The 24,646-nt window shown below is 43.7% G+C and overlaps 1 protein-coding gene across 3 annotated transcripts in view; it reads left to right on the top strand.

The window, feature by feature from the left end:
• DOCK11 (dedicator of cytokinesis 11) overlaps positions 1 to 24,646 on the top strand; it is a 233,020-nt gene that overhangs the window by 54,037 nt on the left and 154,337 nt on the right. For all 3 annotated transcript variants that reach the window (XM_075573152.1, XM_075573151.1, XM_075573153.1), the window contains exons 10-19: positions 2,461 to 2,544; positions 11,172 to 11,312; positions 13,300 to 13,518; positions 15,410 to 15,532; positions 17,175 to 17,257; positions 17,513 to 17,635; positions 18,647 to 18,723; positions 22,128 to 22,312; positions 22,419 to 22,484; positions 24,139 to 24,231. In XM_075573152.1, the coding sequence (XP_075429267.1) occupies positions 2,461 to 2,544; positions 11,172 to 11,312; positions 13,300 to 13,518; positions 15,410 to 15,532; positions 17,175 to 17,257; positions 17,513 to 17,635; positions 18,647 to 18,723; positions 22,128 to 22,312; positions 22,419 to 22,484; positions 24,139 to 24,231 (1,194 nt within the window). The remainder of the gene's footprint in view (positions 1 to 2,460; positions 2,545 to 11,171; positions 11,313 to 13,299; positions 13,519 to 15,409; positions 15,533 to 17,174; positions 17,258 to 17,512; positions 17,636 to 18,646; positions 18,724 to 22,127; positions 22,313 to 22,418; positions 22,485 to 24,138; positions 24,232 to 24,646) is intronic.

The following is a 24,646-nucleotide window of genomic DNA, read 5'->3' on the forward strand; positions in this document are numbered from 1 at the left end:
GTGAAGCAAGTTTGGGGAGACGTGTTTTTTTTTTTTTTTAACCTGCTACATTATATAGATCTGAGGGTCAAAAAAGGACCATCACACAACGAATGCAAAACATAAATAATAATAGTACTGTAGTAATAATAATAATAAACCATTCAAGAAGTGAGGGGCCTGGTATAAGGAGGGTATTGTAGGACAGTGTACTTTTTACGTGTTAATTGTTTTTTATATGATGATTTGATTATCTATACCTCTGTCATAATATACAGTACCAACAGCAAATACACTAGTTCCAGATCTATGATGTTGTTTATTGCTCATGGCTGCCACCCTCTAACCTAGGGGTGCTCACGTCAAGTCATCAATCCCCCCCCCCATCAAACAGGACAGGTTTTCAGGATATCCCAGCTTCAACACAGTTGGCTCAATCAGTCCCTGCTACAACACAGGTGGCTCAATCAGAGGCTCAGTCTTTGAACTTTACCTCTGATTGAGCCACCTGTGCTGAAGCTGGGATATCCTGAAAACCTGACCTGTTGTGGGGGGGGGGGGGGTGGTCGGCTTGAGTTGAGCACTGCTGCCATTACCCACCGTCCTTCTCTATAGATATTTGGGTTATATTATGCTGTGTAGCTTTTGCTGGTTGAATGTATAGATTCTTAATGTGTGATCTGTTGAACACCGTGGTCCTCAAAACCCTTCAGTTTTATTGCAGACAACGGTCTCCTTCAACATCAGTGCAAACGTTTACTGTTGAAGAGACTAGGGCTGCGTCCAGGGTGAAGCTTGCGCGCTCATGTGACGCGATCAAAATCATGATCGCAATGAGTCTGGCCAGCGTGCCCGTGAGCGCTCGGTGCTCAGCTGCTTGCAGAGACAAATAAATTTGATTCTGCCGCTCGCTGGCGTGTCACGTCAGTGGTTCGCCCAATGAGGGCGAACCAGCTCTGTGAGGTCATGGCTGCACCCCCCCCCCGACACCCTCCCCCCCACAACTAGCTGGCCAGGAATTGCCCGGGCAACCTGAGCGCCTGACGACACGGCGCTCGAGCTGGCCCAGTTGCACTCTAGACGAGGCCTTAGGCCGCGGCCAGGGTGACAGCGTGCTCGCTCATGCTCGAGCGCCGTGACGTCACGCGCTGAAGAAGCTGGGGCGATACCTGCCCTGCAGGGTTGCGTGATGGGGGGCATGGCGAAGACTTGCCGGGGACATGCCGTGACATCACGTGAGCGGTTCGCCCTCATTGGCTGCCCCGTGCATGTGACTACGGCATCACGTGACAAAGACACAAATGTTGTCTCTGCATGCATCACGCCTCCCCACGCTCATGTGCACGTGCGCGCGCAGTATGGACACTACAATACATTGGTTTGATTGCGCAGCTCACGAGCAATCACCCCGGACGCGTGTTAAGATGTATGTCCGCAGCTATATTATACAGGTGTATAAATTATATTGATGAAGTGAGAAAAGTCACTTTGCGTGCCCTCTGCCCTTTTGTTCATAGTGAAGGGCTCCGTAATAATGAAATGTTTGAGAAGAATACTTTAATGTGTGTAGGTATATTCAGAATTAATTATTCGTTAGCATGCTCATTTTGATGCTGTCTCAAACATGAACATCAGGCAGAAACTGACTAATATAGCATTCATTAGACTGGGGGTGCTCAACACCAGTTCTCAAGCCCCCTCCCCCTCAACAGGTCAGGTTTTCAGGATATCCCTGCGTCAGCACAGGCGGCACAATCAGTCCCTGCTTCAGCACAGGTGGCTCAATCAGAGGCTCAGTCTGCGACTGAGCCTCTGATTGAACCACCTGTGCTGAACCTGGGATATCCTGAAAACCTGACCTGTTGGGGAGGCTTGAGGGTAGAGGTTGAGCACCACTACATTAGACAATGTTATATAGCAATGAGTTCATTAAATAATGCAAATCTGTGCCTTTTGGTCCAGTCCTGGTTTTCTACTTCTCATGCCAGTGCAATCTGGTTCATTTTGTATCTCTATGTCCAATGAAGGCTTGGAAACCAGAACTGAACCACCCTCTCACGATGACATAACAATACGTTAGGGCAGGGGAGCTCAATTCCAGTCCTCAATTCCCCCCCCCCCAACAGGTCAGGTTTTCAGGATAATCCAGCTTCCGCACAGGTGGCTCAATCAGGAACCCCTAAATGAGCCACCGGTGCTGAAGTAGGGACTGATTGGAACACCTGTGTTGAAGCTGGGATATCCTAAAAACCTGACCTGTTTGGGGGGGGATGGGGCTTGAGGACTGCAGTTGAGCCCCCCCTGGGTTAGGGTAGAATAGGAACTAGATTACTGCTACAGTTTGCGCATCACGTCTGGGTTAAATGTTTTATTATCTGTAACTCTTCTTACATACACATTTGCAACCCAGCGCGCGTTTGGAACGGAAAAATGGAAAGGGATCTCGAAATGACTTCCATTTTTTTTTTTTTTTTTTTGCAGTACGGAAGAGAAACAGAACAGCTGAATAAATTAAGCAGAAGCGAAGGAAGACAAAACCTCTTTTCGTTCGACTCAGACGTGCAGGTATTATACATTTATATTACTGAAAATCCACTAATGGCTTGTTACTGCTTGCAAACAAAATAACACCGACCCGTGCAATGCCACTGAGCTGGAAACCATTAATGCTTCAGCGTGAACAGATAGGAAACATTTCTTTAATGGGTTTATTAGAGCAGCTCGTCACAATAACAGCCTCTTCAGATAAATTATTAATATCTTTGGTTATGTTATACTGGCTGTCGTAGGGAATGCCTATTGGGATGGGAATTCCCTATTTTCAAGGCTCTTTAATTACAGATACTCGCTAATCTAGGAAATATTACAGGGATGCAGCTGTTGGTTGTTGCTGACGGGTATAGATTAAGGCCGGAGGCTCAACTCCAGTCCTCAAGACTCCTCAGCAGGTTTTGAGAATATCCCAGCTTCAGCGCAGTTGGCTCAATCAGTTGGCTGTCTTCGGCTGAGCCTCTGGTTGAGCTGCCTTCTCTGAAGCTGGGATATTCTCAAAACCTGACCTGTTGGGGGGTCTTGGGGACTTGAGTTGAGCCCCCTGCATTAGGGTATAAAGTGGGCGTGTTTGTTATTAGAAGCCAACACTGGGTATTACTATTAACTGCATGATATTGGACCTGGTTCTGCTGTTACTTTTACATGGAAATATAAACAAAGTCTCCATCAAAGCAGGCGTCCTGCTTCTAATAAATCATGCTTCGTTTTATGTTCAAAACATCCTTCTAGTTGCAAAATAATCCCCAGGGTCACATCTTAAATCATTAACATAAGAAGTTATTTTATTTATCTGGTCTTATTCTCTCTGGAACAAACGCCTTGTGATGAAAAGGGAAGAGTTTTCTTTTCCAAGTAGTGAATAATGCTCGGTGTAATACTGTGCTCTGTGTAATGTATAATAGTAATAATGTTCTGTGTAATGTATAATAGTAATACTGCTCTGTGTAATGAATAATAGTAATGTTCTGTGTAATGTATAATAGTAATAATGTTCTGTGTAATGTATAATAGTAATACTGATCTGTGTAATGTATAATAGTAAGCATTTTCTGTGTAATGTATAATAGTAATACTGCTCTGTGTAATGAATAATAGTAATGTTCTGTGTAATGTATAATAGTAATAATGTTCTGTGTAATGTATAATAGTAATACTGCTCTGTGTAATGTATAATAGTAATACTGCTCTGTGTAATGAATAATAGTAATAATGTTCTGTGTAATGTATAATAGTAATACTGCACTGTGTAATGAATAATAGTAATACTGCTCTGTGTAATGAATAATAGTAATACTGCTCTGTGTAATGAATAATAGTAATACTGCTCTGTGTAATGAATAATAGTAATACTGCTCTGTGTAATGAATAATAGCAATACTGCTCTGTGTAATGTATAATAGTAATACTGCTCTGTTTAATGAATAATAGTAATACTGCTCTGTGTAATGAATAATAGTAATACTGCTCTGTGTAATGAATAATAGTAATACTGCTCTGTGTAATGTATAATAGTAATACTGCTCTGTGTAATGTATAATAGTAATACTGCTCTGTGTAATGAATAATAGTAATACTGCTCTGTGTAATGAATAATAGTAATACTGCTCTGTGTTTTGCTGTGCTCTGTCTAATGAATAATAGTATTAATGTTCTGTGTACAGAGGGTAAACTGGCTTTCACAGCCGCCTTAACAGTGCGGATGCAAATGTAGCTCTAGGTTTGTGTTCTGAAATCTGCTGTATCTACAGATGTCATGTGATATGTGTTTTGTTTCCAAATATTAAGAAATCATTGAAGGGTTCTTTATCTTCAGCTTGATTCCCGTTGGCTTCTCTCTAAGTGAAGCCATCATGCTTCTAAAGTGGTATACAATTACGTTGGGTGGTTATGTTTCCAAGATTTAGCAGCTACAGTACCTGCTACTTCTCAGGTCATTGATCTGAACTTCCTTCTTTGGGCTTTTCCTGAGCGATGGTGATAAAGGCAGCAGTCAAAGCTGTTTTTTATCCCCCCCCCCCCCCCACACCCACCTTTAATATGTACATCAATTTAATCTACACAATGATAAGTAATTAGCTAAGTTGCTGATCGATCGGCGAATATTTGACTCGGGGGTTCACTAAATGACCACCAGTGCAGCAGAAGAGGACCAAAGATGCAAAGTTCTGTGGGGAAGATCATGTGACCAGGCAGTCACTAGTTACAATTGGTGCACTGCTAGAGAGAGGGCAGGGCTCAAAATGGGGTGTGCCCGAGCCTGCTGAGGAAGGGGATGTGACTTTGTAAATGGTTGCTACAGAAACCAAAAAAAGCTTATTACATTATAATACATTAAAAATGCCATTCAGGCTTGTATAAAAAATAATTGCTATAAGTATTTTCTCATAGTACAGAACTGATTTATTAAAAACACACATGTAGGATATTACTTGGACTGCAGCTTTAAAACACAGAATGGAAATATAAATTACTAGCTGAAAGACCCGGCGTTGCCCGGGATGTTTGAGGTGTCGGTGTGGCATTTGGGTGGGGAGTGGTCCACGCGGCCCATGTGCGGTGGTAGTGCTGCTTTGACTGTACTGATGGTGATTGTATTGGTGTGCTGATTGGGAGGGTTTGGTGCTGATGTGGGGGTGCGGATGTGGGTGTGCCGATGGGGGAGGTGCAAAGGTGGCGATGTGTGGGTGCTGATGGTGTTGATGGGGGCTGGGAATGGTGGGGAGCCGAGAATGCCAGTGTGCTGGGGGGGCATGGGATACCGGTGTGCTGATGTGGGTGTGTGTATACATGTTTGTGTGTATACATTGTATGTGTGTGTGTATACATGTGTGTGTGTGTGTATGTGTACGTGTGTGTGTGTATACACGTGTATGTGTATACACGTGTGTGTGTATACACGTGTGTGTATACACGTATGTGTGTGTATACACATGTGTGTGTGTATACACGTGTGTGTGTGTATACACGTGTGTGTGTGTATACACGTGTGTGTGTGTATACACATGTGTGTGTATACACATGTGGGTGTGTATACACGTGTGTGTGTATACACGTGTGTGTGTATACACGTGTGTGTGTATTCACGTGTGTGTGTATACACGTGTGTGTGTGTATACACGTGTGTGTGTATACACGTGTGTGTGTATACACGTGTGTGTGTGTATACACGTGTGTGTGTGTATACACGTGTGTGTGTGTATACACATGTGTGTGTGTATACATTGTGTGTATGTATATATTGTGTGTGTGTATACGTGTGTGTGTATACACATGTGTGTATACACGTGTATACATGTTTGTGTGTGTATATACATGTTTGTGTGTATACATTGTATGTGTGTGTGTGTGTGTGTGTGTGTGTGTGTGTGTGTGTGTGTGTACATTTGTGTGTGTGTACACATGTTTGTGTGTGTATACACATGTGTGTGTATACACACATGTGTGTGTGTGTGTGTATACGTGTGTGTGTGTGTATACATGTGTGTGTGTGTGTGTATACATGTGTATGTGTGTATACACGTGTGTGTGTGTGTGTGTGTACACATGTGTGTGTGTACACATGTGTGTGTATACACATGTTTGTGTGTATACACATGTGTGTGTGTATACACATGTGTGTATACACATGTGTGTGTGTGTATACATGTGTGTGTGTATACATGTGTGTGTGTGTGTATACATGTGTGTGTGTATACATGTGTGTGTGTGTATACATGTGTGTGTGTGTATACATGTGTGTGTGTGTATACATGTGTGTGTATACATGTGTGTGTGTGTGTATACATTATGTGTATGTATACCTGTGTGTATACGTGTGTGAGTGTATACGTGTGTGTGTATGTGTACATGTGTGTGTGTGTATGTCTCCATGTGTGTGTGTATGTCTCCGTGTGTGTGTACATGTGTGTGTGTGTGTGTGTGTACGTGTACATGTGTGTGTGTGTGTGTACGTGTCTACGTGTACATGTGTGTGTGTGTCTACGTGTACATGTGTGTGTGTCTACGTGTACGTGTGTGTGTGTCTACGTGCGTGTGTGTACGTGTGTGTGTGTGTGCGTGTGTACGTGTGTGTCTACGTGTGTGTCTATGTGTGTGTGTGTCTACGTGTGTGTGTTTGTGTCTACGTGTGTGTGTTTGTGTATACGTGTGTGTGTGTATACGTGTGTGTGTCTACGTGTGTGTGTGTGTGTGTGTCTACGTGTGTGTCTACGTGTGTGTGTGTGTGTCTGTGTCCCTGTGTGTCCTTTGGCCCGTGACTCCGCCTCAGGGAAGGGGGGGTGGGGGGGAGGTGGTGGGAAGAGGGGGGGTGGGGGGGAGGTGGTGGGAAGGAGGGGGGTGGGGGGGAAGGGGAGGTGGGGGGGAGGTGGTGGGAAGGGGGGGGGGTTGGGGGGGAGGTGGTGGGAAGGGGGGGGGAGGTGGTGGGAAGGGGGGTGGTGGGGGGGAGGTGGTGGGAAGGGGGGGGAGGTGGTGGGGAGTTGGGAAGGGGGGTGGGGGAGGTGGGAAGGGGGGTGGAGGTGGTGAGGAGGTGGTGAGGAGGTGGTGGGAGGTTGTAAGGGGGGAGTGAAGGGAAGGTGAAGGGGGGGTGAAGGTGGGGGTGGAGGGGAGGTGAAGGGTGGGGGTGGAGGGGAGGTGAAGGGGGGGGTGGAGGGGAGGTGAAGGGGGGGGGTGGAGGGGAGGTGAAGGGGGGGGGTGGAGGGGAGGTGAAGGGGGGGGGGGTGGAGGGGAGGTGAAGGGGGGGTGGAGGGGAGGTGAAGGGGGGGTGGAGGGGAGGTGAAGGGGGGGTGGAGGGGAGGTGAGGGGGGGGTGGAGGGGAGGTGAAGGGGGTGGGGTGGAGGGGAGGTGAAGGGGAGGTGAAGGGGGGGGTGGAGGGGAGGTGAAGGGGGGGTGGAGGGGAGGTGAAGGGGGGTGGAGGGGAGGTGAAGGGGGGGTGGGGGGGGTGAAGGGGAGGTGGGGGGGGTGAAGGGGAGGTGGGGGGGTGAAGGGGAGGTGGGGGGGGGGTGAAGGGGAGGTGGGGGGGGTGAAGGGGAGGTGGGGGGGGTGGAGGGGAGGTGAAGGGGAGGTGAAGGGGGGTGGAGGGGAGGTGAAGGGGGGGTGGAGGGGGAGTGGAGGGGGGGTGGAGGGGAGGTGAAGGGGAGGGAGGTGGAAGGGAAGGGAAGTGGAGTGAGGGGAGGTGAGGGGTGGGTGAGGGGAGGTGAGGTGAAGGGGGGTGAGGGGAGGTGAAGGGGGGTGAGGGGAGGTGAAGGGGGTGAGGGGAGGTGAAGGCCGCTCCCTCACCCGTCCGGCCACTCCCTCACCCGTCCGGCCGCTCACTCACCCGTCCGGCAGCTCCCTCACCCGTCCGGCCGCTCCCACGTGGATCTGAGGCGGGAGGCAGCTTGTTGTGGCCGCTCCCCCGCTGTGTCCCGGGCGCTCGCTCGCTCCGCTGACTGTAGCGGCGCCGGGGGGGGGGGGGGTGGAGGGGAGGTGATTTGAAGGGGGGTGAGGGGTGGGTGAAGGCCGCTCACTCACCCGTCCGGCCGCTCCCACGTGGAACTGAGGCGGGAGGCAGCTTGTTGTGGCCGCTCCCCCGCTGTGTCCCGGGAACTCGCTCCTCCGCTGACTGTAGCGGCGCCGGGGGGTGGGGGGGGTTTGAAAGCGCGGGAGACACGGGGAGAGGAGGAGGTGCGCGCGGGTGTGGAGGCTGATTTCAGGGAGGAAGAGGCGGAGGCGGAGGCGGGTATGTGAGGCCCCCCCCCCGGGTTATACATGCTGCTAATGTACACCCCCCCCCTACTGTGTGTGTGTGTGTGTGTGTGTCCCTGTGTGTGTCCCTGTGTGTGTCCCTGTGTGTGTCCCTGTGTGTGTGTGTGTGTCCCTGTGTGTGTGTTTGTGTCCCTGTGTGTCCTTTGGGCCGTCACTCCGCCTCAGGCCAATGAGAGGTGTGCGGGGGCGGCCCAAGGGACCAATGAGATTTCCCCTAGGGACACCGGACATCCAGCAGGCAGGGAGGCAGGCATGCATGCAGGCAGGCAGGCAGGCATACAGTGCTTTCACTAATATAGTATAAAAGATAAAGGGTCTCTAGACATTTCTAGTGACATTGTTACATTGTATATTGTATAGAAACAGGTGTGACGTTTTGTCAGGGCATGGCAAAGATATTGAGTGCGCCATCTGCTGGACATAATCCTGCATTACAATTACACTAATAAACCTCAGAAATAATTCTGCTGGCTGACCGTCACCGTCTCGCAGGCGAGCCGCGGTGAACAAAGTGAGGCCGTGGCTGGAATCTCACGTCTTGTTCCGGTACGGAAAACAGCAAGTCTGGATACATCTGTATGTTACTGTATACATATAATGCATATAAGTGTATCCAGTAACATACTGTATGTATATAATATATATGTATGTATCTGTTCCTGAAGATATCCTCATTTTAACTTAATCACAGTTGACAACTGCGGAAGTAGGACATGTGGCGTAGTGCTATCATTGTTGACTTTGAAGCCGATACTCTATCCTAAAGGTGGCCAACTCCAGTACTCGTGGCTGCCAACAGGTCAAGTTTCCAGGATATCCCTGCTTCAGCATAGGAGGCTCAGTCTTTGACAGAGCCACTGATTGAGCCACTTGTGCTTAAACAGGGATATCCTGGAAACCTGACCTGTTGTCAGGAATGGAGTTGGTCACTCCTGCTATATGCCACTTGTTGTTACTGTACATAGCATTAAACAACCTTATGTTAAAGTCCAATTGATATACAGGTTAATGATTTAACACATAAGTCTACTCAACCAACCTCACATGTAAAATAGAGCAAGGGTACAAGTATTTAACCACTATGTAACATACTGCGCTGTAGGTTTCAGCTTATCAGTTTATCTTACATGTTTGAGATGCAGTAAAGAAGTTGATAGAGAAATGAGTGGGCAGTATGGATTTGCTCAAAAAGGTGTATTCATTATCACACCATAGGTCAGTGTTTTGGCTATCCTGCAGCCTTTCCCAAGAACATGACAAGCAGGACTCTGCCCACCACTCCTCTCCATGATGTCAGGGGGAGGGGTGAGGGGTGAGGAGTGGCTGTGTGTGCTGTGTGTGTGTGTGTGTGTGCGCTGTGTGTGTGTCAGTGTGTGTAAATATACTGTGCGTCTGTGCTGTGTATTAGTGTGTGTAAGTTTGTCTGTGTGCTACTGGGTGTCGGTGTGCTTTGCTTGTGTGCTGTGTGTCAATCTACTACTGTGTGTCAGTGTGCTGTGCTACCGTGTGTCCGTTTCTGTCAGTGTGTTATGCTGAGTGTAAGTGTGTTGTCTTTCAGTGTGCTACTGTGTGTCAGTGTGCTATGCTGTGTGTCAGTGTGCTATGCTGTGTGTAAGTGTGCTGTGTTGAAGTGTGCTACTGTGTGTGTGTCTGTCAGTGTGTCATGCTGTATGTAAGTGTGTTGTCTGTCAGTGTGCTTTGCTGTGTGTAAGTGATGTGTGGCAGTGTACTACTGTGGTCAGTCTGTGTCAGCATGCTGTGCTGTGTGTGTGTCAGTGTCTGTCAGTGTGCTATCCTGTGTATATAAGTATGCTGTGTGCGAAGGGGGGGTGCAATTGGAGGAACTTGCTCGGGTGTAAAATCACCTGGTTCCTCCTCCGAGTAAACACATAGCTCACTGTCTGTTTATATTTCAGTTGTTAGGGAAGCTGTGAACTTTGGGAGAAAGCCAATGAACTTGGAGAAGTTGGTTGGAAACTTTCCATGAGCGTTAACAGCTGTGGCGTGTGAAAGTATAAATGTGACTCTAAAAAAGGACGGCCTAGCAATTATATAGCATTGTGAAATAACCATATGACCTGCTGTGTACACACTTACCCTCTTATCCTAAACTTAATCTATATGAAATTGGAAAAAAGCACACCCTCTTGAAAGCACTCATTGTAAAGTGTGATATGATGAAAAATGTAAAAATAAAACTTTTATTAATATTTAAATTAAGATATACAAAAGTGAATATATCCCGTATATTACATATATTAGTGATATATTCACTTTTGTATAATTTAGGTAGCTTTAGTTATATACATCTATTTATCTTAAATTTAAAAATAAAACTTTATTAATATTTAAATTAAGATAAATAGATGTATATAACTAAAGCTACCTAAATTATACAAAAGTGAATATATCACTAATATATGTAATATAAGTGATATATTCACTTTTGTATATCTTAATTTAAATATTAATAAAGTTTTATTTTTAAATTTTTCATCATATCACACTTTACAATGAGTGCTTTCAAGAGGGTGTGCTTTTTTCCAATTTCATAATCATTCTCTATCCCCTTTTGCACCTTTGTTACCATTTAATATTGTTTATTGAGCTGAAGCGAGAGTCTCCTTCCTCATCCCTCTTTACCCCTTATTTTCCTAAACTTAATCTGCAAGTATTAATCTACATATTTATTTTCCAAAACTAAATAGGTTAATAATTGATTTAAAAAAAGTGTAATAAAAGGTAATTTAGTTATTCATTTACATTGTTATTGAGTTTAACTAAGGTACACTTTTGCAAAAATGATGATGAAAATGTAACAAATCTGGTATTTTAGCTATCATACGAAACTAGATAATATATATAAAGGTATTGAGACCCTGTGTTATTTCTTCTAGAGATTGGATTTCTCCGGCATTGAGCCAGATATACGACCATTTGAAGAAAAGTGCAGCAGACGTTTCATTGTGAAGTGCCAGGAATTAAGCTTCAACATTCTTGGGCATGTAAATGAAAAATCAGAGGGACCAATAACAAATGTGGGTCATTTTAATTTCAAAATAACATTGTTTTGTTAAATGTTGCACTCTTTTATTCATACAACAGTGTATTCTAGAAAAGGGTTACGTAAGTGACCACAGCGAAGTTCTTTTTCATGACAAGACCTGGAATTACACTGCAAATGTTTCACAAAATGATAAATAAGCTTTGACAAGATTTATTTGAAAAGATTTATATATTATTCTGTGGCTAAAAATGTATTTTTGTCCTACTCTTTACACTATCCTGTGTTGTTTTAAGGAGGAATTGCAGGTTCATGTTCAATTCATATGAGAATGTCATCAACGTATCTAGATATGCTACCTTTTTGATGTGTATTTCAAGGTTAGTCATAGTGTACGCACTGTAATTTGTGTCTAAATGGTAATCCCCATGAACAAAGAAAGGGTTTGCCATTAAAATAATACTTCTTACTGTACATACATTCCATTCATGTTAGTATAATGCATGTCCATGTACTGTACAGATTTCGAGGAGGCTGCATCGCTGTTAGAGTATTCAAATAACATGACAATAGAAAGATGATGTTGCAGCCTGATAACAATGAGCAAACAAAAAAGAAACAAGCGCAAATCTCACTTTTTAAGTGAAAATTATGTGCCGTGCACAATTGTGATAAAAGTGTAAAAATTACAATTATACAGGATAGTGCAGCTCCGAAAAAAAGACTTTACAGGTGTCTTTGGGTATGATCAGGAACAAATAACGGAGCGATAATATCCTCGGGTAAAATAAAATGAGGGGAATATAGTGCAATAGTGTATGGTACAAATTGGATATGAATAATCAATGGGAATAATCCCACTCACATTTTGTCCAAATGAGTCAGGCAATTTGGGCAAAGACCCCCCTGTAACCAAACAGCAACACGTCCTCCAACAGCAGGTAAATGGAACAGGTTTTCGTCAAACAAACAAAGAGAAATATAGTGCAAAGGAGTTTACTATATAATTCTGAATGTGAAAACACACTTACACACAGCAAGTAAAGCAGGTGCTGTGACCACTCTGGGTCTGGACACAATGCAGGAACTGTCCTGATATCCACACTCTCCACTTCTCTCCTTGCACACGTGTGCCTGCGAAGCCACTTCCGGAAAATGGCCGTTATTGGCGCGATGCACAAAGGTAAGGTGCTGGAAGTTTGAAGGGAGTTGGTTTCTCTGTGAGTATGAAAATACCCCAGAGGAAGTTCGCCGGAACGAAACGCGTAGAGCACCTCTTACGCAGAGAGGTATCTACACCAGCCACGGAGAAACCAACTCCCTTCAAACTTCCAGTTTCCAGCACCGTACCTTCGTGCATCTCGCCAGCGGGGGCCCTTTTCTAGAAGTGACATCACAGCCACACGCATGGAAGGAGAGGAGTGGAGAGTGTGGATTCCAGGACGGTTCCTGTGTTGTGTCCAGACAGTGGTCACAACGCCTGTTTCTACTTGCTGTGTGTCTGTGTATTTTCACTTTCAGCATTATATAGTAAACTCCTTTGCACTGTATTTCTCTTTGTTTGTTTGAGGAAAATCTGGTCCATACACCTGCTGTTGGAGGACATGTTGCAGAGGGGGCTTCCCCCAAATTGCCTGACTAATTTGGATAAAATGTGAGTGGGATTATCCCCATTTTTTACTCATGTCCAATTTTGTCCCGTATATTATTGCACTATATTCCCCTCTTTTCATTTTACCTGAGGATATTTGTGCTCCGTTATTTGTTCCTGCAGCCTGATAACACTGCCCATAAAAGCTCTCCCCAGATGTTATAATACATGAATGCATACTGTTTCAAGTGCAGATTACACAAGCAATTACTGTATAGACAAAGATGGCTCTAGCTCCTATTGAAGCCAATGAAACCAAAACATGTTGTGCACAGTCTGGCACATTACACTAATGTCTATTTTTCTTAACGGCACATAATATTTAAGATGGGGAATCACCTTTTTATACACTCGTCGTTTGTATTACCAGGTGGAGCCTTTCTTCATCAGTCTGGCATTATTTGATGTCAAAAATAATTGCAAGATTTCTGCTGATTTCCACGTGGACCTTAACCCTCTGGCCGTTCGGGAAATGCTGACCAACCTCTCGGCTCAGGCAGCTAATAAGGATGGAAATTCAAAGCGAGCTTCAGCCAATGAGAATGTTATCCACGGCATTCCGGAATCCCATTTCCACTACATAAAAGAGGTGCACCATTTTCAATTTACTGCTATGCTCATTATAGGGTAATGATTTAGTGCAGGTTGCAATACATACAGTATATGAAAGAGAGAAAAGGAATCCTGTCTTGACTGCACCCAATGTATATGAAAAATTAATTGACCATTAAAATGTTACTCGCATACAGTGGCGGAGCTAGACAGGCACAAAAGAAATTCAGGGACCCATGAATATTAATACTGACTTCAATTTTTTTCCTCATCATCTCTCCCCATCCCCATCATAATCATCATCTATCCCCCACATCCTCCCCCTCCTCATCTCTCCCCCTCCTCCTCATCTCCCCCTCCTCCTCATCTCTCCCCCTCCTCCTCCTCATCTCTCCCGCTCCTCCTCCTCATCTCTCCCCCTCATCACCTCTCCCCCTCATCCTCATCACCTCTACCCCTCATCCTCATCACCATCACCTCTCCCCCTCATCCTCATCAGTATCACCTCTCCCCCTCATCCTCATCACCATCACCTCTCCCCCTCATCCTCATCCTCATCACCTCTCCCCCTCATCCTCATCACCTCTCCCCCTCATCCTCATCACCTCTCCCCCTCATCCTCATCACCTCTCCCCCTCATCCTCATCACCTCTCCCCCTCATCCTCATCACCTCTCCCCCTCATCCTCATCACCTCTCCCCCTCATCCTCATCACCTCTCCCCCTCATCCTCATCACCATCACCTCTCCCCCTCATCCTCATCACCATCACCTCTCCCCCTCATCCTCATCACCATCACCTCTCCCCCTCATCCTCATCACCATCACCAGCTCTCTCCCCATCATCATCACTATCACCAGCTCTCCCCCTTATCATCAGCTCTCCCCCTCATTATCATTACCACCACCAGCTCTCCCTCCCATCATCACATCTCCCCCTCATCATCTCTGTCTCCTCTCCTCCCCCATGCCTACCTCTGGGTAGCAATAGAGACAGGCGGGGGGAGATGGTATGCGGCGGAAGGCCCCCAGCGCTAAACAAAAGATAAGCCGGCAGAGGAATCAATAGTTGTTACACAGCAAGATCAAAGAGCAGGACAGCAGGGGAGGAGCTCGCTCTAGTGGTCTGACCCGGAAGTCTTTCTTACTTCCGGTGTCTGCTGCTAGAGGGCGCTCCTCCCTGGCAATCCTGCTCTGTCTGTGTAACAACTGCTGATTCCTCTGCCGGCTTATGTTCTGTTTAGTGCTGGCGGCCCTCAGCCGCATACCATCTCCCCCCGCCTGTCTAAAGAGAGAGATGGGCCGCCGAGAGAGGTGGGGGAGAGCGGGCCCCCCAAGAGCGCAGGCACCCAAGCTATAGCTACACCCCTGCACACATATTATTAAAATAAATTGAAGCAAACACTCAACATGTACACTGTTTAATAAAACACTTGGAACTAATGGAAGACGCCGTCTGCCCTAAGAGGCAATAATGACACAGGTGTGTCTGGGATGTGTAGTACTTAGTCACCAGAGATCCCTTTTATATAAGTTGCTGAATAACGCTATTATGTACTTATTTGTAATAACTATGAAAGCAGTCGCTGGTGTGAAGAGTTCTAGTAATGTTTGTGGCTGTAATTGCAGTTCGGCGTGATATAGCTCAGTAAGCTATCTCTGAGGTAGACAAAGAGTCTCACTTTCTGCTTCAGTAAAAGGAGCAGAACGAACATTGTTGATTCATCTTCATATGTAATGGGATGAGTGTTGCTCAAAACAATATACCTTGTGTTAATAAATAGTTTGCATGCACCAAGTAGCATTCATGGTACATTAGATGTCTATAAAATACGCAGAAATGTTCTATAGCATGTGCCAGCTATCGGTTAAGTGATGTTTTGGACGAGTTCCAGACTATTACCTTTTTTTTTTGTCCTTGAATTATAGGGGATTTTTTCCGTGACAAACCCGCATCCTGAGATTTTCCTTGTGGCGCGTGTGGAAAAAGTGTTGCAGGGGAATATCGCACACTGTGCTGAACCATACATCAAGAACTCTGACCCTGTAAAGGTGCGTCATGAGTTAGAGTAAATCAATATGGGGCAAAGCACAATCTGCTTTACTAGACCGTTTAGTGGAAAGATACCAGCACATTACACCCCTGTCTCACAGTCTCATTGTGGAAGCTCTTCAGAAGCAGTCTTCAAATGTTATATTTTGTACCCACTCAGGGGCGGATTGGAAGTGAAATGTGGCCCGCGCATTTCACTTACTGGCCGGCCCTCATTGCACGACGTTGCAGAGTGATGACATCACTGCATCACGTGACGGCGAGTTGATATGGCAACGTGCCGTCATTTGATGTTGCCTCGCCATGACAATGCATTGTCACCTAATGCCGCGACGTCGATGGAGGAGGACCACTCTCTTACAGAGGCTCACTCTTTCCCCCGGCAATCGGTGTCATTGCTGTGGGGAAGAGCGCGTGGCCTCTGTAGCCGTGACGTGTAGAGCAGCACTGGCCCACAGCATGCCCATGGTGTTCTGTGGGACTGGCCTACTGACCCACCGGCCATTTGCCCATAGTCCCGATGGCCCAATCCGCCCCTGTACCCGCTTAAAACAGAAGTTTCCCCTATTACCCTTGTTCATTTCAGCTCCGGTGGCCCCTGGTTACATACCGGTAAACATAGTGCCAGTACTGTCCCTTCCAAAGGAAATAAAATGGCCGTTTTAATCTCCCAAAATACATGGGGCGATAGGGAACTGTGACATCATAAGGCCAGCATGAAGCAGAGGATATAACAACCAGGCAGGACTGGTGCTCCCTTTCCCCAGTATGTAACGCAGGAACCAGGAGGTCCCTGAAATGTATGCGGTTAATCTCTAGGGAGCCCCCAACTCCCAACCTGTGTAAAAAGAGAGACGCTGGGGAGAGGAACGGCTTCCTCCCCCCAGAGCCCCCTCCCCCCCCCCTCCATCCCTGGAGCTGAGGGAGCACGTTAATTTAAGCTCCGGGTACCCCCTGCTTCCAGAGATGCTTACCTACAAAGGTGCCCCCGGCTAGGTAAACAACATTCCACCTCTGTGGCGACAGACCCTCCGGCACTGATGGGTCACGTGACTGCTCTTCGGAGCGGTCACGTAATGCGCTCCGTCGGCCGGACCGGAAGTGAATAAGGGGAAGGCTTCCACCCCTCATCAGTAAGTGTAGTTTGCGATCTGGAGCACAAACAGCCCCTAAAAAAACGTAAAAATGGCCATGCCATACAGCGTACGTCACAAGGGCCACTGTGGTGTTTCTTCTGAGGGCGTACGCTATGCATCATTCGTACACTAAAGGGTATAGTCTCCCGTGGCACAGGAGCCAATAGAAAGTTGCGATGTCATCCACCACAGCTTCCTATTGGCCCACGAGTCATGGGAGATTTAAGAACCAGGAAGTACGGGCAGCACCCGTACGGGAAGCAGGGGGCCCTCGAAGCTGAAATGAACATGGTTCAGCCCCCCTCCCCCAGCTTTACACCCGTGTGCTTCGGATGCTGCTTTAAGTACTACAAAGTAACTCAACACATTATGACTCCAAGCAGCACTAACTAAAGCTGAATTAAACACTCACTAAAGAAGTAAAGGAAGAGGTTACAAAGTCGCACTTTGTATTGTGGTGCTAATTTTATGGTAACATTTGACTGTTACTTACTTTCCCTTTTAGACTGCTCAGAAAGTGCACAAAATTGCTAGACAGGTGTGCAGCAGACTCGGTCAATACAGAATGCCGTTTGCTTGGGCCACCAGGTATATTTCTCATATTCTCATTGTATTTAGATGGATTCATAATATGTTAATTCAGAGGTTCTCAACTCCAGACCTCAAGAACCCCCCCCCCCCCCCAACAGGTCAGGTTTTAAGGACATCCCAGCTTCAGCACAGGTGATTGAGCCACCTGTGCTGAAGCTGGGACATCCTTAAAACCTGACCTCTTGGGAGGTCTTGAGAACTGGAGTTAACTTATTGGTTTGTGAAAATCCATTATCTTGTTTTCTATTTTAGGCCCGTATTCAAGGATACCCAGGGGACCCTGGATATTGAAGGGAAATTCTCTCCCTTATATAAACAGGACAGCAGCAAACTGTCCAACGAAGATCTCCTTAAACTATTGGCAGAGTATAAGAAGTATGTATTTTAAGTGTACATAGGGATATCTTTTGTAATTCATGTTCATCAACGCATTAGTATCCCTTACTTTACATGTATTGTCCTTGATGTTTCTGCATGCACAACACAATCTTATCTGCACTAAAGCCCCCTGCAAGACACTGCTCAGTAATTACTTTTCTCAATATTTGATGTATATAACATCATACAGTCTGCGTTTGCCAAATTAATAAAATGTGGTGTGCATACTAAAACATATATGAAATTCAAGCTTTGCAAAGTGTATACACTGTACTTCTCTTGGTTAATTTGATTGATCCTAATATGCTGTGAAATTTGCTTTGAGGGCACAGAACAGAATTTCAATGAAGCATATCTTCCCATTTGCATGTCATTACCCAGAATCCCTGGCTGCAGTGAAAGCACTATTTGCTAAGCGATAATGGGGAAAGACAGGGTTGCAGACCTGCCTGAGACATGCAAATGCACCACAATTGATATTTTTATTTACTGTACAGTGGACGGTTTTTGTCACACTTTTTTACCCACCATAACTTTTTTTTAATGAAAAAAAAAGTACCAGAACATTCTCAGGAGTTACAAGAACACACAACCTAAACACTGATAGGTATCAAAAAGGAGCGGAGAGATGAGCATGACACATTGTAAAAAGGAAAATGTTAAGTCCGACCAATCCGTGGGGTGACTATGCACCTCTTATTTTTTAACTTACTATTAGACTTTTTGATGAGTTATTTGCCTTGATTGAGTTGATTTTCGTAAATTTACTTTTTTTGCAATAAATTAATTTGTCAACTAATGAGGTAGAAAGTATTCATTTGAATTATTATAAATGCTGGTCTGATGTGTATTGTACCTGATGGTTAAACTATTGGACTTTAGCACCCATTACAATTATTAACAGTGTCAGTGGAAGTTCTGTTTTTTGTATTTTATACATTGTGAAAAGGGATACATTAAAAACAATCTCCCCCCCACCATTTTCTTCCTCTTCCTCTTCTGATAAAGACCAGAGAAAACCAAGCTCCAAGTTATTCCCGGACATCTGGATGTCTCAATAGATTGTCTTCCGCTGGATTCTTCAAGTAAGATTTTACATTTTTATCTTGCAAGTCACGCACTGGCTCTGTCACAACACACTGCACTATTTTGGCTTTTCAATAATGACTCTTTTGTTATACCTGTGTGTTATTGTACAATTGACCATTCTTGTTATTAAAATGCTGGGAGGCTGTGTTGCTGAGGGAACAAGAAACTACAAAAAGGGATTTTGATGTGGTTTCAATGATATTGTTGGTAACATCACTTTTAGCCAATTTAGTGTTTGGTAATAATATTCATTATAAAGCTGCAGACCAAGCAATATCCTGCATGTATGTTTTTTTTAAAATAAATCAGTTCTGTACTATGAGAAAATACTTGTTGCATTTTTTTAAACAACTCTGACATTTTTAATGTATTATAATGTAACAAGCATTATTTGTTTATATAGCAGCCATTTACAAAGTAACATCCCCTTCCTCTTCTAAAACAGGCTCTGGCACACCCCTTTTTGAGCCCTGTCCCCTCTAGCAGTGCACCAATTGTATCTAGTGACTCCATTATCACATGATCTTCACCACAGAACTTTGCATCTTTGGTCCTCTTCTGCTGCACTGACAGCCATTTAGTGTACCCCCGAGCCGAATCTTTGCCGATCGATCGGCAACTTAGCTAATTACTTATCATTGTGTGGATTGTATTAATGCACATATTAAAGGGGGGAAAAACTAAAAACGGCAGCTTGGACGGCTGCTTTAATATGTACCTGATGCTGATTAAATGTAATATTAAAATCCCCTCAGTGCCAAAGGTGATTACAATGCATTGTATACAATGCATAGCTTCGGAAGGGACTCAATGCTCGTTAATGAAAGAATGCAGCAGGATTCCAATGTGGCCATAATCAGGGCTGGAAATGAAAGCCGTTAATAGAGACTATAAATATTATGTTGCATCAATATCTCTCAGAACAAACTTCTTCTGGAGGATTTCACAATATGAGAGCAGATATGAAAGTTACAATCAAGGCTATACAGGCTAACATCTCAATAGAAAAAAAGCATTAAACGTACAAAAACCACAAAAAGCTAATGTTTTAAATAAATGATGCAATATCAGATTGGTATTCCCCCTATGTCCCTTTGTAATACTACAGAATTTTGTAGGGACACGATAAAGGTTTTCCCCTGAAATATCTTTTTGCCTATGTGTGCGTTTGGTATATCTTCTTATATAGTAGTTCTATTTTTTGGTATATCTTTCCTATGCACTGTTTGATGACTTTTTACATGTATGGATGCGTGGTTTATGATTTATTTTCTATTATAAGCTTATTAGCTGATTTTTGTCCAATTTAAAAATGTAGATATTTTTTATATATCATAACTCATTTCCTCATATATGTCCTCACTATTTACTGCTCCAGATTTCTCACGTCGAAACAATTCCTCAGCTTCACGTCTGTTTTTACTGAGTCCCATTTAAGATCTAAATGTAAAGAACAAAGAACAGGGGGGGGGGCAACTCCCAAGTCCTCAAGGGCACCAACAGGTCATTTTTCCAGGGTATCCCTGCTTCAGCACGGGTGTTTCAATCAGAGGCTCAGTCGTCAACTGTCTTTGACTGAGCCACTCATTGAGCCACCTGTGCTGAAGCAGGGATTTCCTGAAAACCTGACCTGTTGGTGGCCTTTCAGGACCGCAGTGGGCCACCCCATGCGTAGAATATCATATCTTCTTCTGAAATACATAAGCAGCAATTATAGACGCACTCCTATCTTCGGTAGAACAGGATGGAAGGGTTTTGTCTACGGGGGGCTTTAAACATATGTGTGGGGCCTACTGAAATCAGGATGTACTGTATGCAACCCCCAGTCCCATTTTCTCAGCAATGTCAGGAATCCCGACCCCAGGGACCTATGACATATTTTTTGATGTGACCTTTTGCTAAAGTTCATGCAATTCCCACGAAGTATTGCTGTTTCTTTCCAGCATACGTGTATATCCACAAATCTGCTAGCTAAACAATAACAATATGTATTACTGATATACGGGGGTATTATTAGCATTGCATTTCTACTAAGATAACTGTACTCTGCATTGCCATTAAAGTGGCAGTTTACTTCTAGTATCATAGGAAAGTAATAGTAGATGCTGTGACGCGTCCTGATGTAACAGGCGTCAAATGACGCCGCGGGTCACGTGACCTGACGTCGCATGACCCCGAGTGTCATTTGACGCAGCTGGAAGATAGGAGGGGGGTGCGAGCTCCGGAGCAGGCCAGACAGGGGGGCGCAGCAGTAAAAGTTTGCGGTCCCCGGGGTTAGATAGACTTGTAGGTGATGTACATTTTTTTTTAAGGAATCCGGAAAAACCGTATTTTTAAAAGATTTAATGTCTCTATAGTAACTAAATACTTTGGAGCGATTTTTACCTTTATTTTGTTTATTTTTTTTATTATTATTTTTTTTTTATAAGACTGTTTCTAAATTCTTATGTACCAGTAAATTGTTACTTCGAACTTTTTTCTCCATTTCTTGTTTAAAAAAAAAAAAAAAAAATCTAATTATACTGCCACGAGAAGAAGAAACACCGGGAGGAACAAAGGCACTACAACCCGGATAAAGTCCCTTTATACTGCACTCGAGATCTGTGGAGGGAGAGTGCCCCGTCTAATTAGAGATATACAGTCTGAGACAATAATCTGGTCCTGTATGTAGAGAGGAATGGGTAAATTAAAACCAAATTTATTAGGTATATATTAAAATATATCGGAACCAGATTAGTACAGAGTAAGTGCTTTAAATGCCTAAAAAGTTGTGCTATATCCATAAAGTGAAAATGTAACTCTAATAATGAAAGCCTGTGTAGTCGGCACAACCGGCAAGGCATCCTGTAGAAGCACAGGTGAGTGGGTGCAGACAAATCGAATAACAGCTTGTTGACAAGTGCTTCTAATGAACGTCACATACAGTGCCAACAACGAACCATGTAAATAAAATCAATTGTGATTGTTGCGTAATTCTTGCCTTGAGCCACTAATGAGAACCTGCATATGTAAATACTCAAACATCCAATAATGATGGTAAGTAACCACTGCTCACTACATATTAGTTGTGTTATCCCATGTATAAAGGAACACACAGTAGATGGGTGAATAAATGAGTACACATAACCCACTGACTGTCTTGCATAGACAGCCCACTGATCACGCAACACCCAGTGTAGTGGATGCAGATGGAACGTTAACACACGCTGCTCTTGGCCTCCAGGAACCTAACTTCTCGAAACTTCCCTCTCCCCATATATACTTTCCGTGATGTCATGATCCCATGGCAACACAGGGTGGGGTCTGGTATATACTAAAAATACTAGTAACCTTTTAGAGGGGAGGGCACATGTCTTTATTTTACTGTCTCATCTAACATTAAAATGTGTTCTTTCCTCAGACTGTGTCACCGCTTCCTATATTCCTATCAAACCGTATGAGAAGGAAAACCAAAGGATTGCTGTCGAGGTTGAAGAGTTTGTTCCAGAAGTGACGAAATACTGCTATCCCTTCACTATCTACAAAAATCACTTCTACGTCTATCCACTGCATTTGAAATATGATAATCAGAAAACCTTTGCCAAGGTAAAAACAAAAAAAAAAACAAAGCCTGTCTGATGATAACTTGAAAAATATTTCCGATTCAATGAATAGATCCATTGATTTGTTTTCTTCAATTGCTGCTTTCCAGGCAAGGAACATTGCCATCTCCATTGAATTCAGAGATGCGGACGAGCCCGACTCCCAAGCTCTGAAGGTTGGTTGATTGATGATCTCTGCTCCTAGAATAACACAGAGTATGGCAGATTATATTAGCTCTGTCTCTGATAATATATGTCATTTTGATGGACCCCTTGGCTGTTAGAGGTGAAGTCAGCACATTGCGAAGGCTTGATCCAGATGTTCTCAACTCATCCTGAAGACCCCTTCAACATGTCAAGTTTTAAGGATATCCCAGCTTCAGCACAGGTGGCTCAGTCTCCTGTGCTGAAGCAGTCAACGACTGAGCCACTGATTGAGCCACTTGTGATGAATATAGGATATCCTTAGAAGCTACCCTTTGGGGGGGTCTTGAGGACTGGAGTTGAGAGCGTAACCCATCTGAGGCTGACAGGTAAATAGGTGCGAATGTTGGCAATTGTAGTTCTCAAATTTTCTGTTCGTGTGAATTTTATAGAAAAGTTGCATAGCTACAATTTCACAAAAGTGGGGGGATGTCACCATTTGTATCCCAGTTTTGCACAAGGGTGACAAAATGGTGATATTTAGAAAAATTGAAAACCTTTTTCTCGAGATTTTGATGGTAGTTGAATACATGCAAAGTCATGTAAAAAAATATATGCAAAGTCAGGTGACCTTGCATATTTTGATCACCTAACCTAGGGAGTTTCTTGGGCAAAACTTTATTTTTTATTTTTGCCAGGATTACACATTTCGCGCACATCCCTAATGAAGGTATTAAAGCCCCAGTGAGGACCGGAAAACATATTTCATTCTGTTTCCTTCTGGAGAAGCCTGCAGCTCATACATACTGTAAATGTATAGGTTTAACTATAGTGTGACTTTGTATAGAGAAAACTCGCTGCTCAGTCCCAAGTGCCTATAAGTAAATATATGTGTTTAGTAGACGGAGGTACAACGAGATAAATTGGTCAAATTGTAAACTAAATTGTGAAGAAAGAATCACCCACATCAAGATCCCTATAATTTGCACTCAAAGTACATTCTTTTACCACAGAGATATAATAATCCCAAGAATATCAATATTCCAAAGAAAGGAGAATATGTGTTATATTATAATAATCCTCCTATGTACCACTAAATTTAACACAATAAAGTTTTATTAAATAAATCAGCGACGCTGTGTATTATTTACAAGTGATTAAATTTCCCTGTGTGAGAGTCTGCAATTAGATACTATTTGTATCTAGATTTTAAATACCAATTGTATATAATTATATCTTCTAATAGATTATGATCCAACTAATAACCGAAAAAATACATGCATAGTGATCCTATTTTTTCGTTTATTAGTTGGATCATAATCTATTGGAAGATATAATTATATACAATTGGTATTTAAAATCTAGATACAAATAGTATCTAATTGCAGTCTCTCCCACGGGGAATTTCAATCACTTGTAAATAATACACAGCGTCGCTGATTTATTTATTAAAACGTTATTGTTTTTAACTATAGTGTGTACTGATACAAAACTGATCGCACAGACCATTTTGTTTACCTTCCTCTGGATCAATATACTGTCTCTGGATCAATATACTGGAAGTACAAATATAGGATAAAGGATCTGTCTAAATTTAGCATATGTTGGACTTGATGGATGGATTTTTCTCAACCTCATCAACTATGTAACTGTGTTCTCACTCTTTGAAATGCGTGTTGGTTGCAGTGTATCTATGGCAAGCCCGGTGCAGCTCTCTTTACCACCAGAACGTACGCTGTTGTCTTACATCATAACCAAAGCCCCGAGTTCTATGACGAGGTACAGTATGCACCGTCCTTCTCTCGTGTGTGTCCTTGCTGTGCTTTGTATGCCACAGCGACATGGCAAGGACCCTTCATGAGAGGCTGAAATTACAGCCATAGTCCTAGATTTAATGTAGAAGAATGTTCCTTGGATTGTATCCCCTTTTTGCCAGCTGATGTTAGAGCACCTGTGTGCATATGTTTAGATATACTATTTGTATTTGTTTTTTTATTGGGTTTACAAGCATTAAACTACAACATTACAATACGGAAACAAACAATAAGAAACACACAATTATTTTTGGTATTGCTCATCATATTTATCATTTCAAAATTCAACACATTAACACAAATAATAATAAAAAAAACCCAGATAATAGCATTTTCAAAGATTAACATCAAAGCTATCACCACACAGAATCTGGCATGTG

The sequence above is a fragment of the Ascaphus truei genome, chromosome 16 (assembly GCF_040206685.1).
Source record: "Ascaphus truei isolate aAscTru1 chromosome 16, aAscTru1.hap1, whole genome shotgun sequence".
In the NCBI taxonomy this organism is placed as follows: domain Eukaryota; kingdom Metazoa; phylum Chordata; class Amphibia; order Anura; family Ascaphidae; genus Ascaphus; species Ascaphus truei.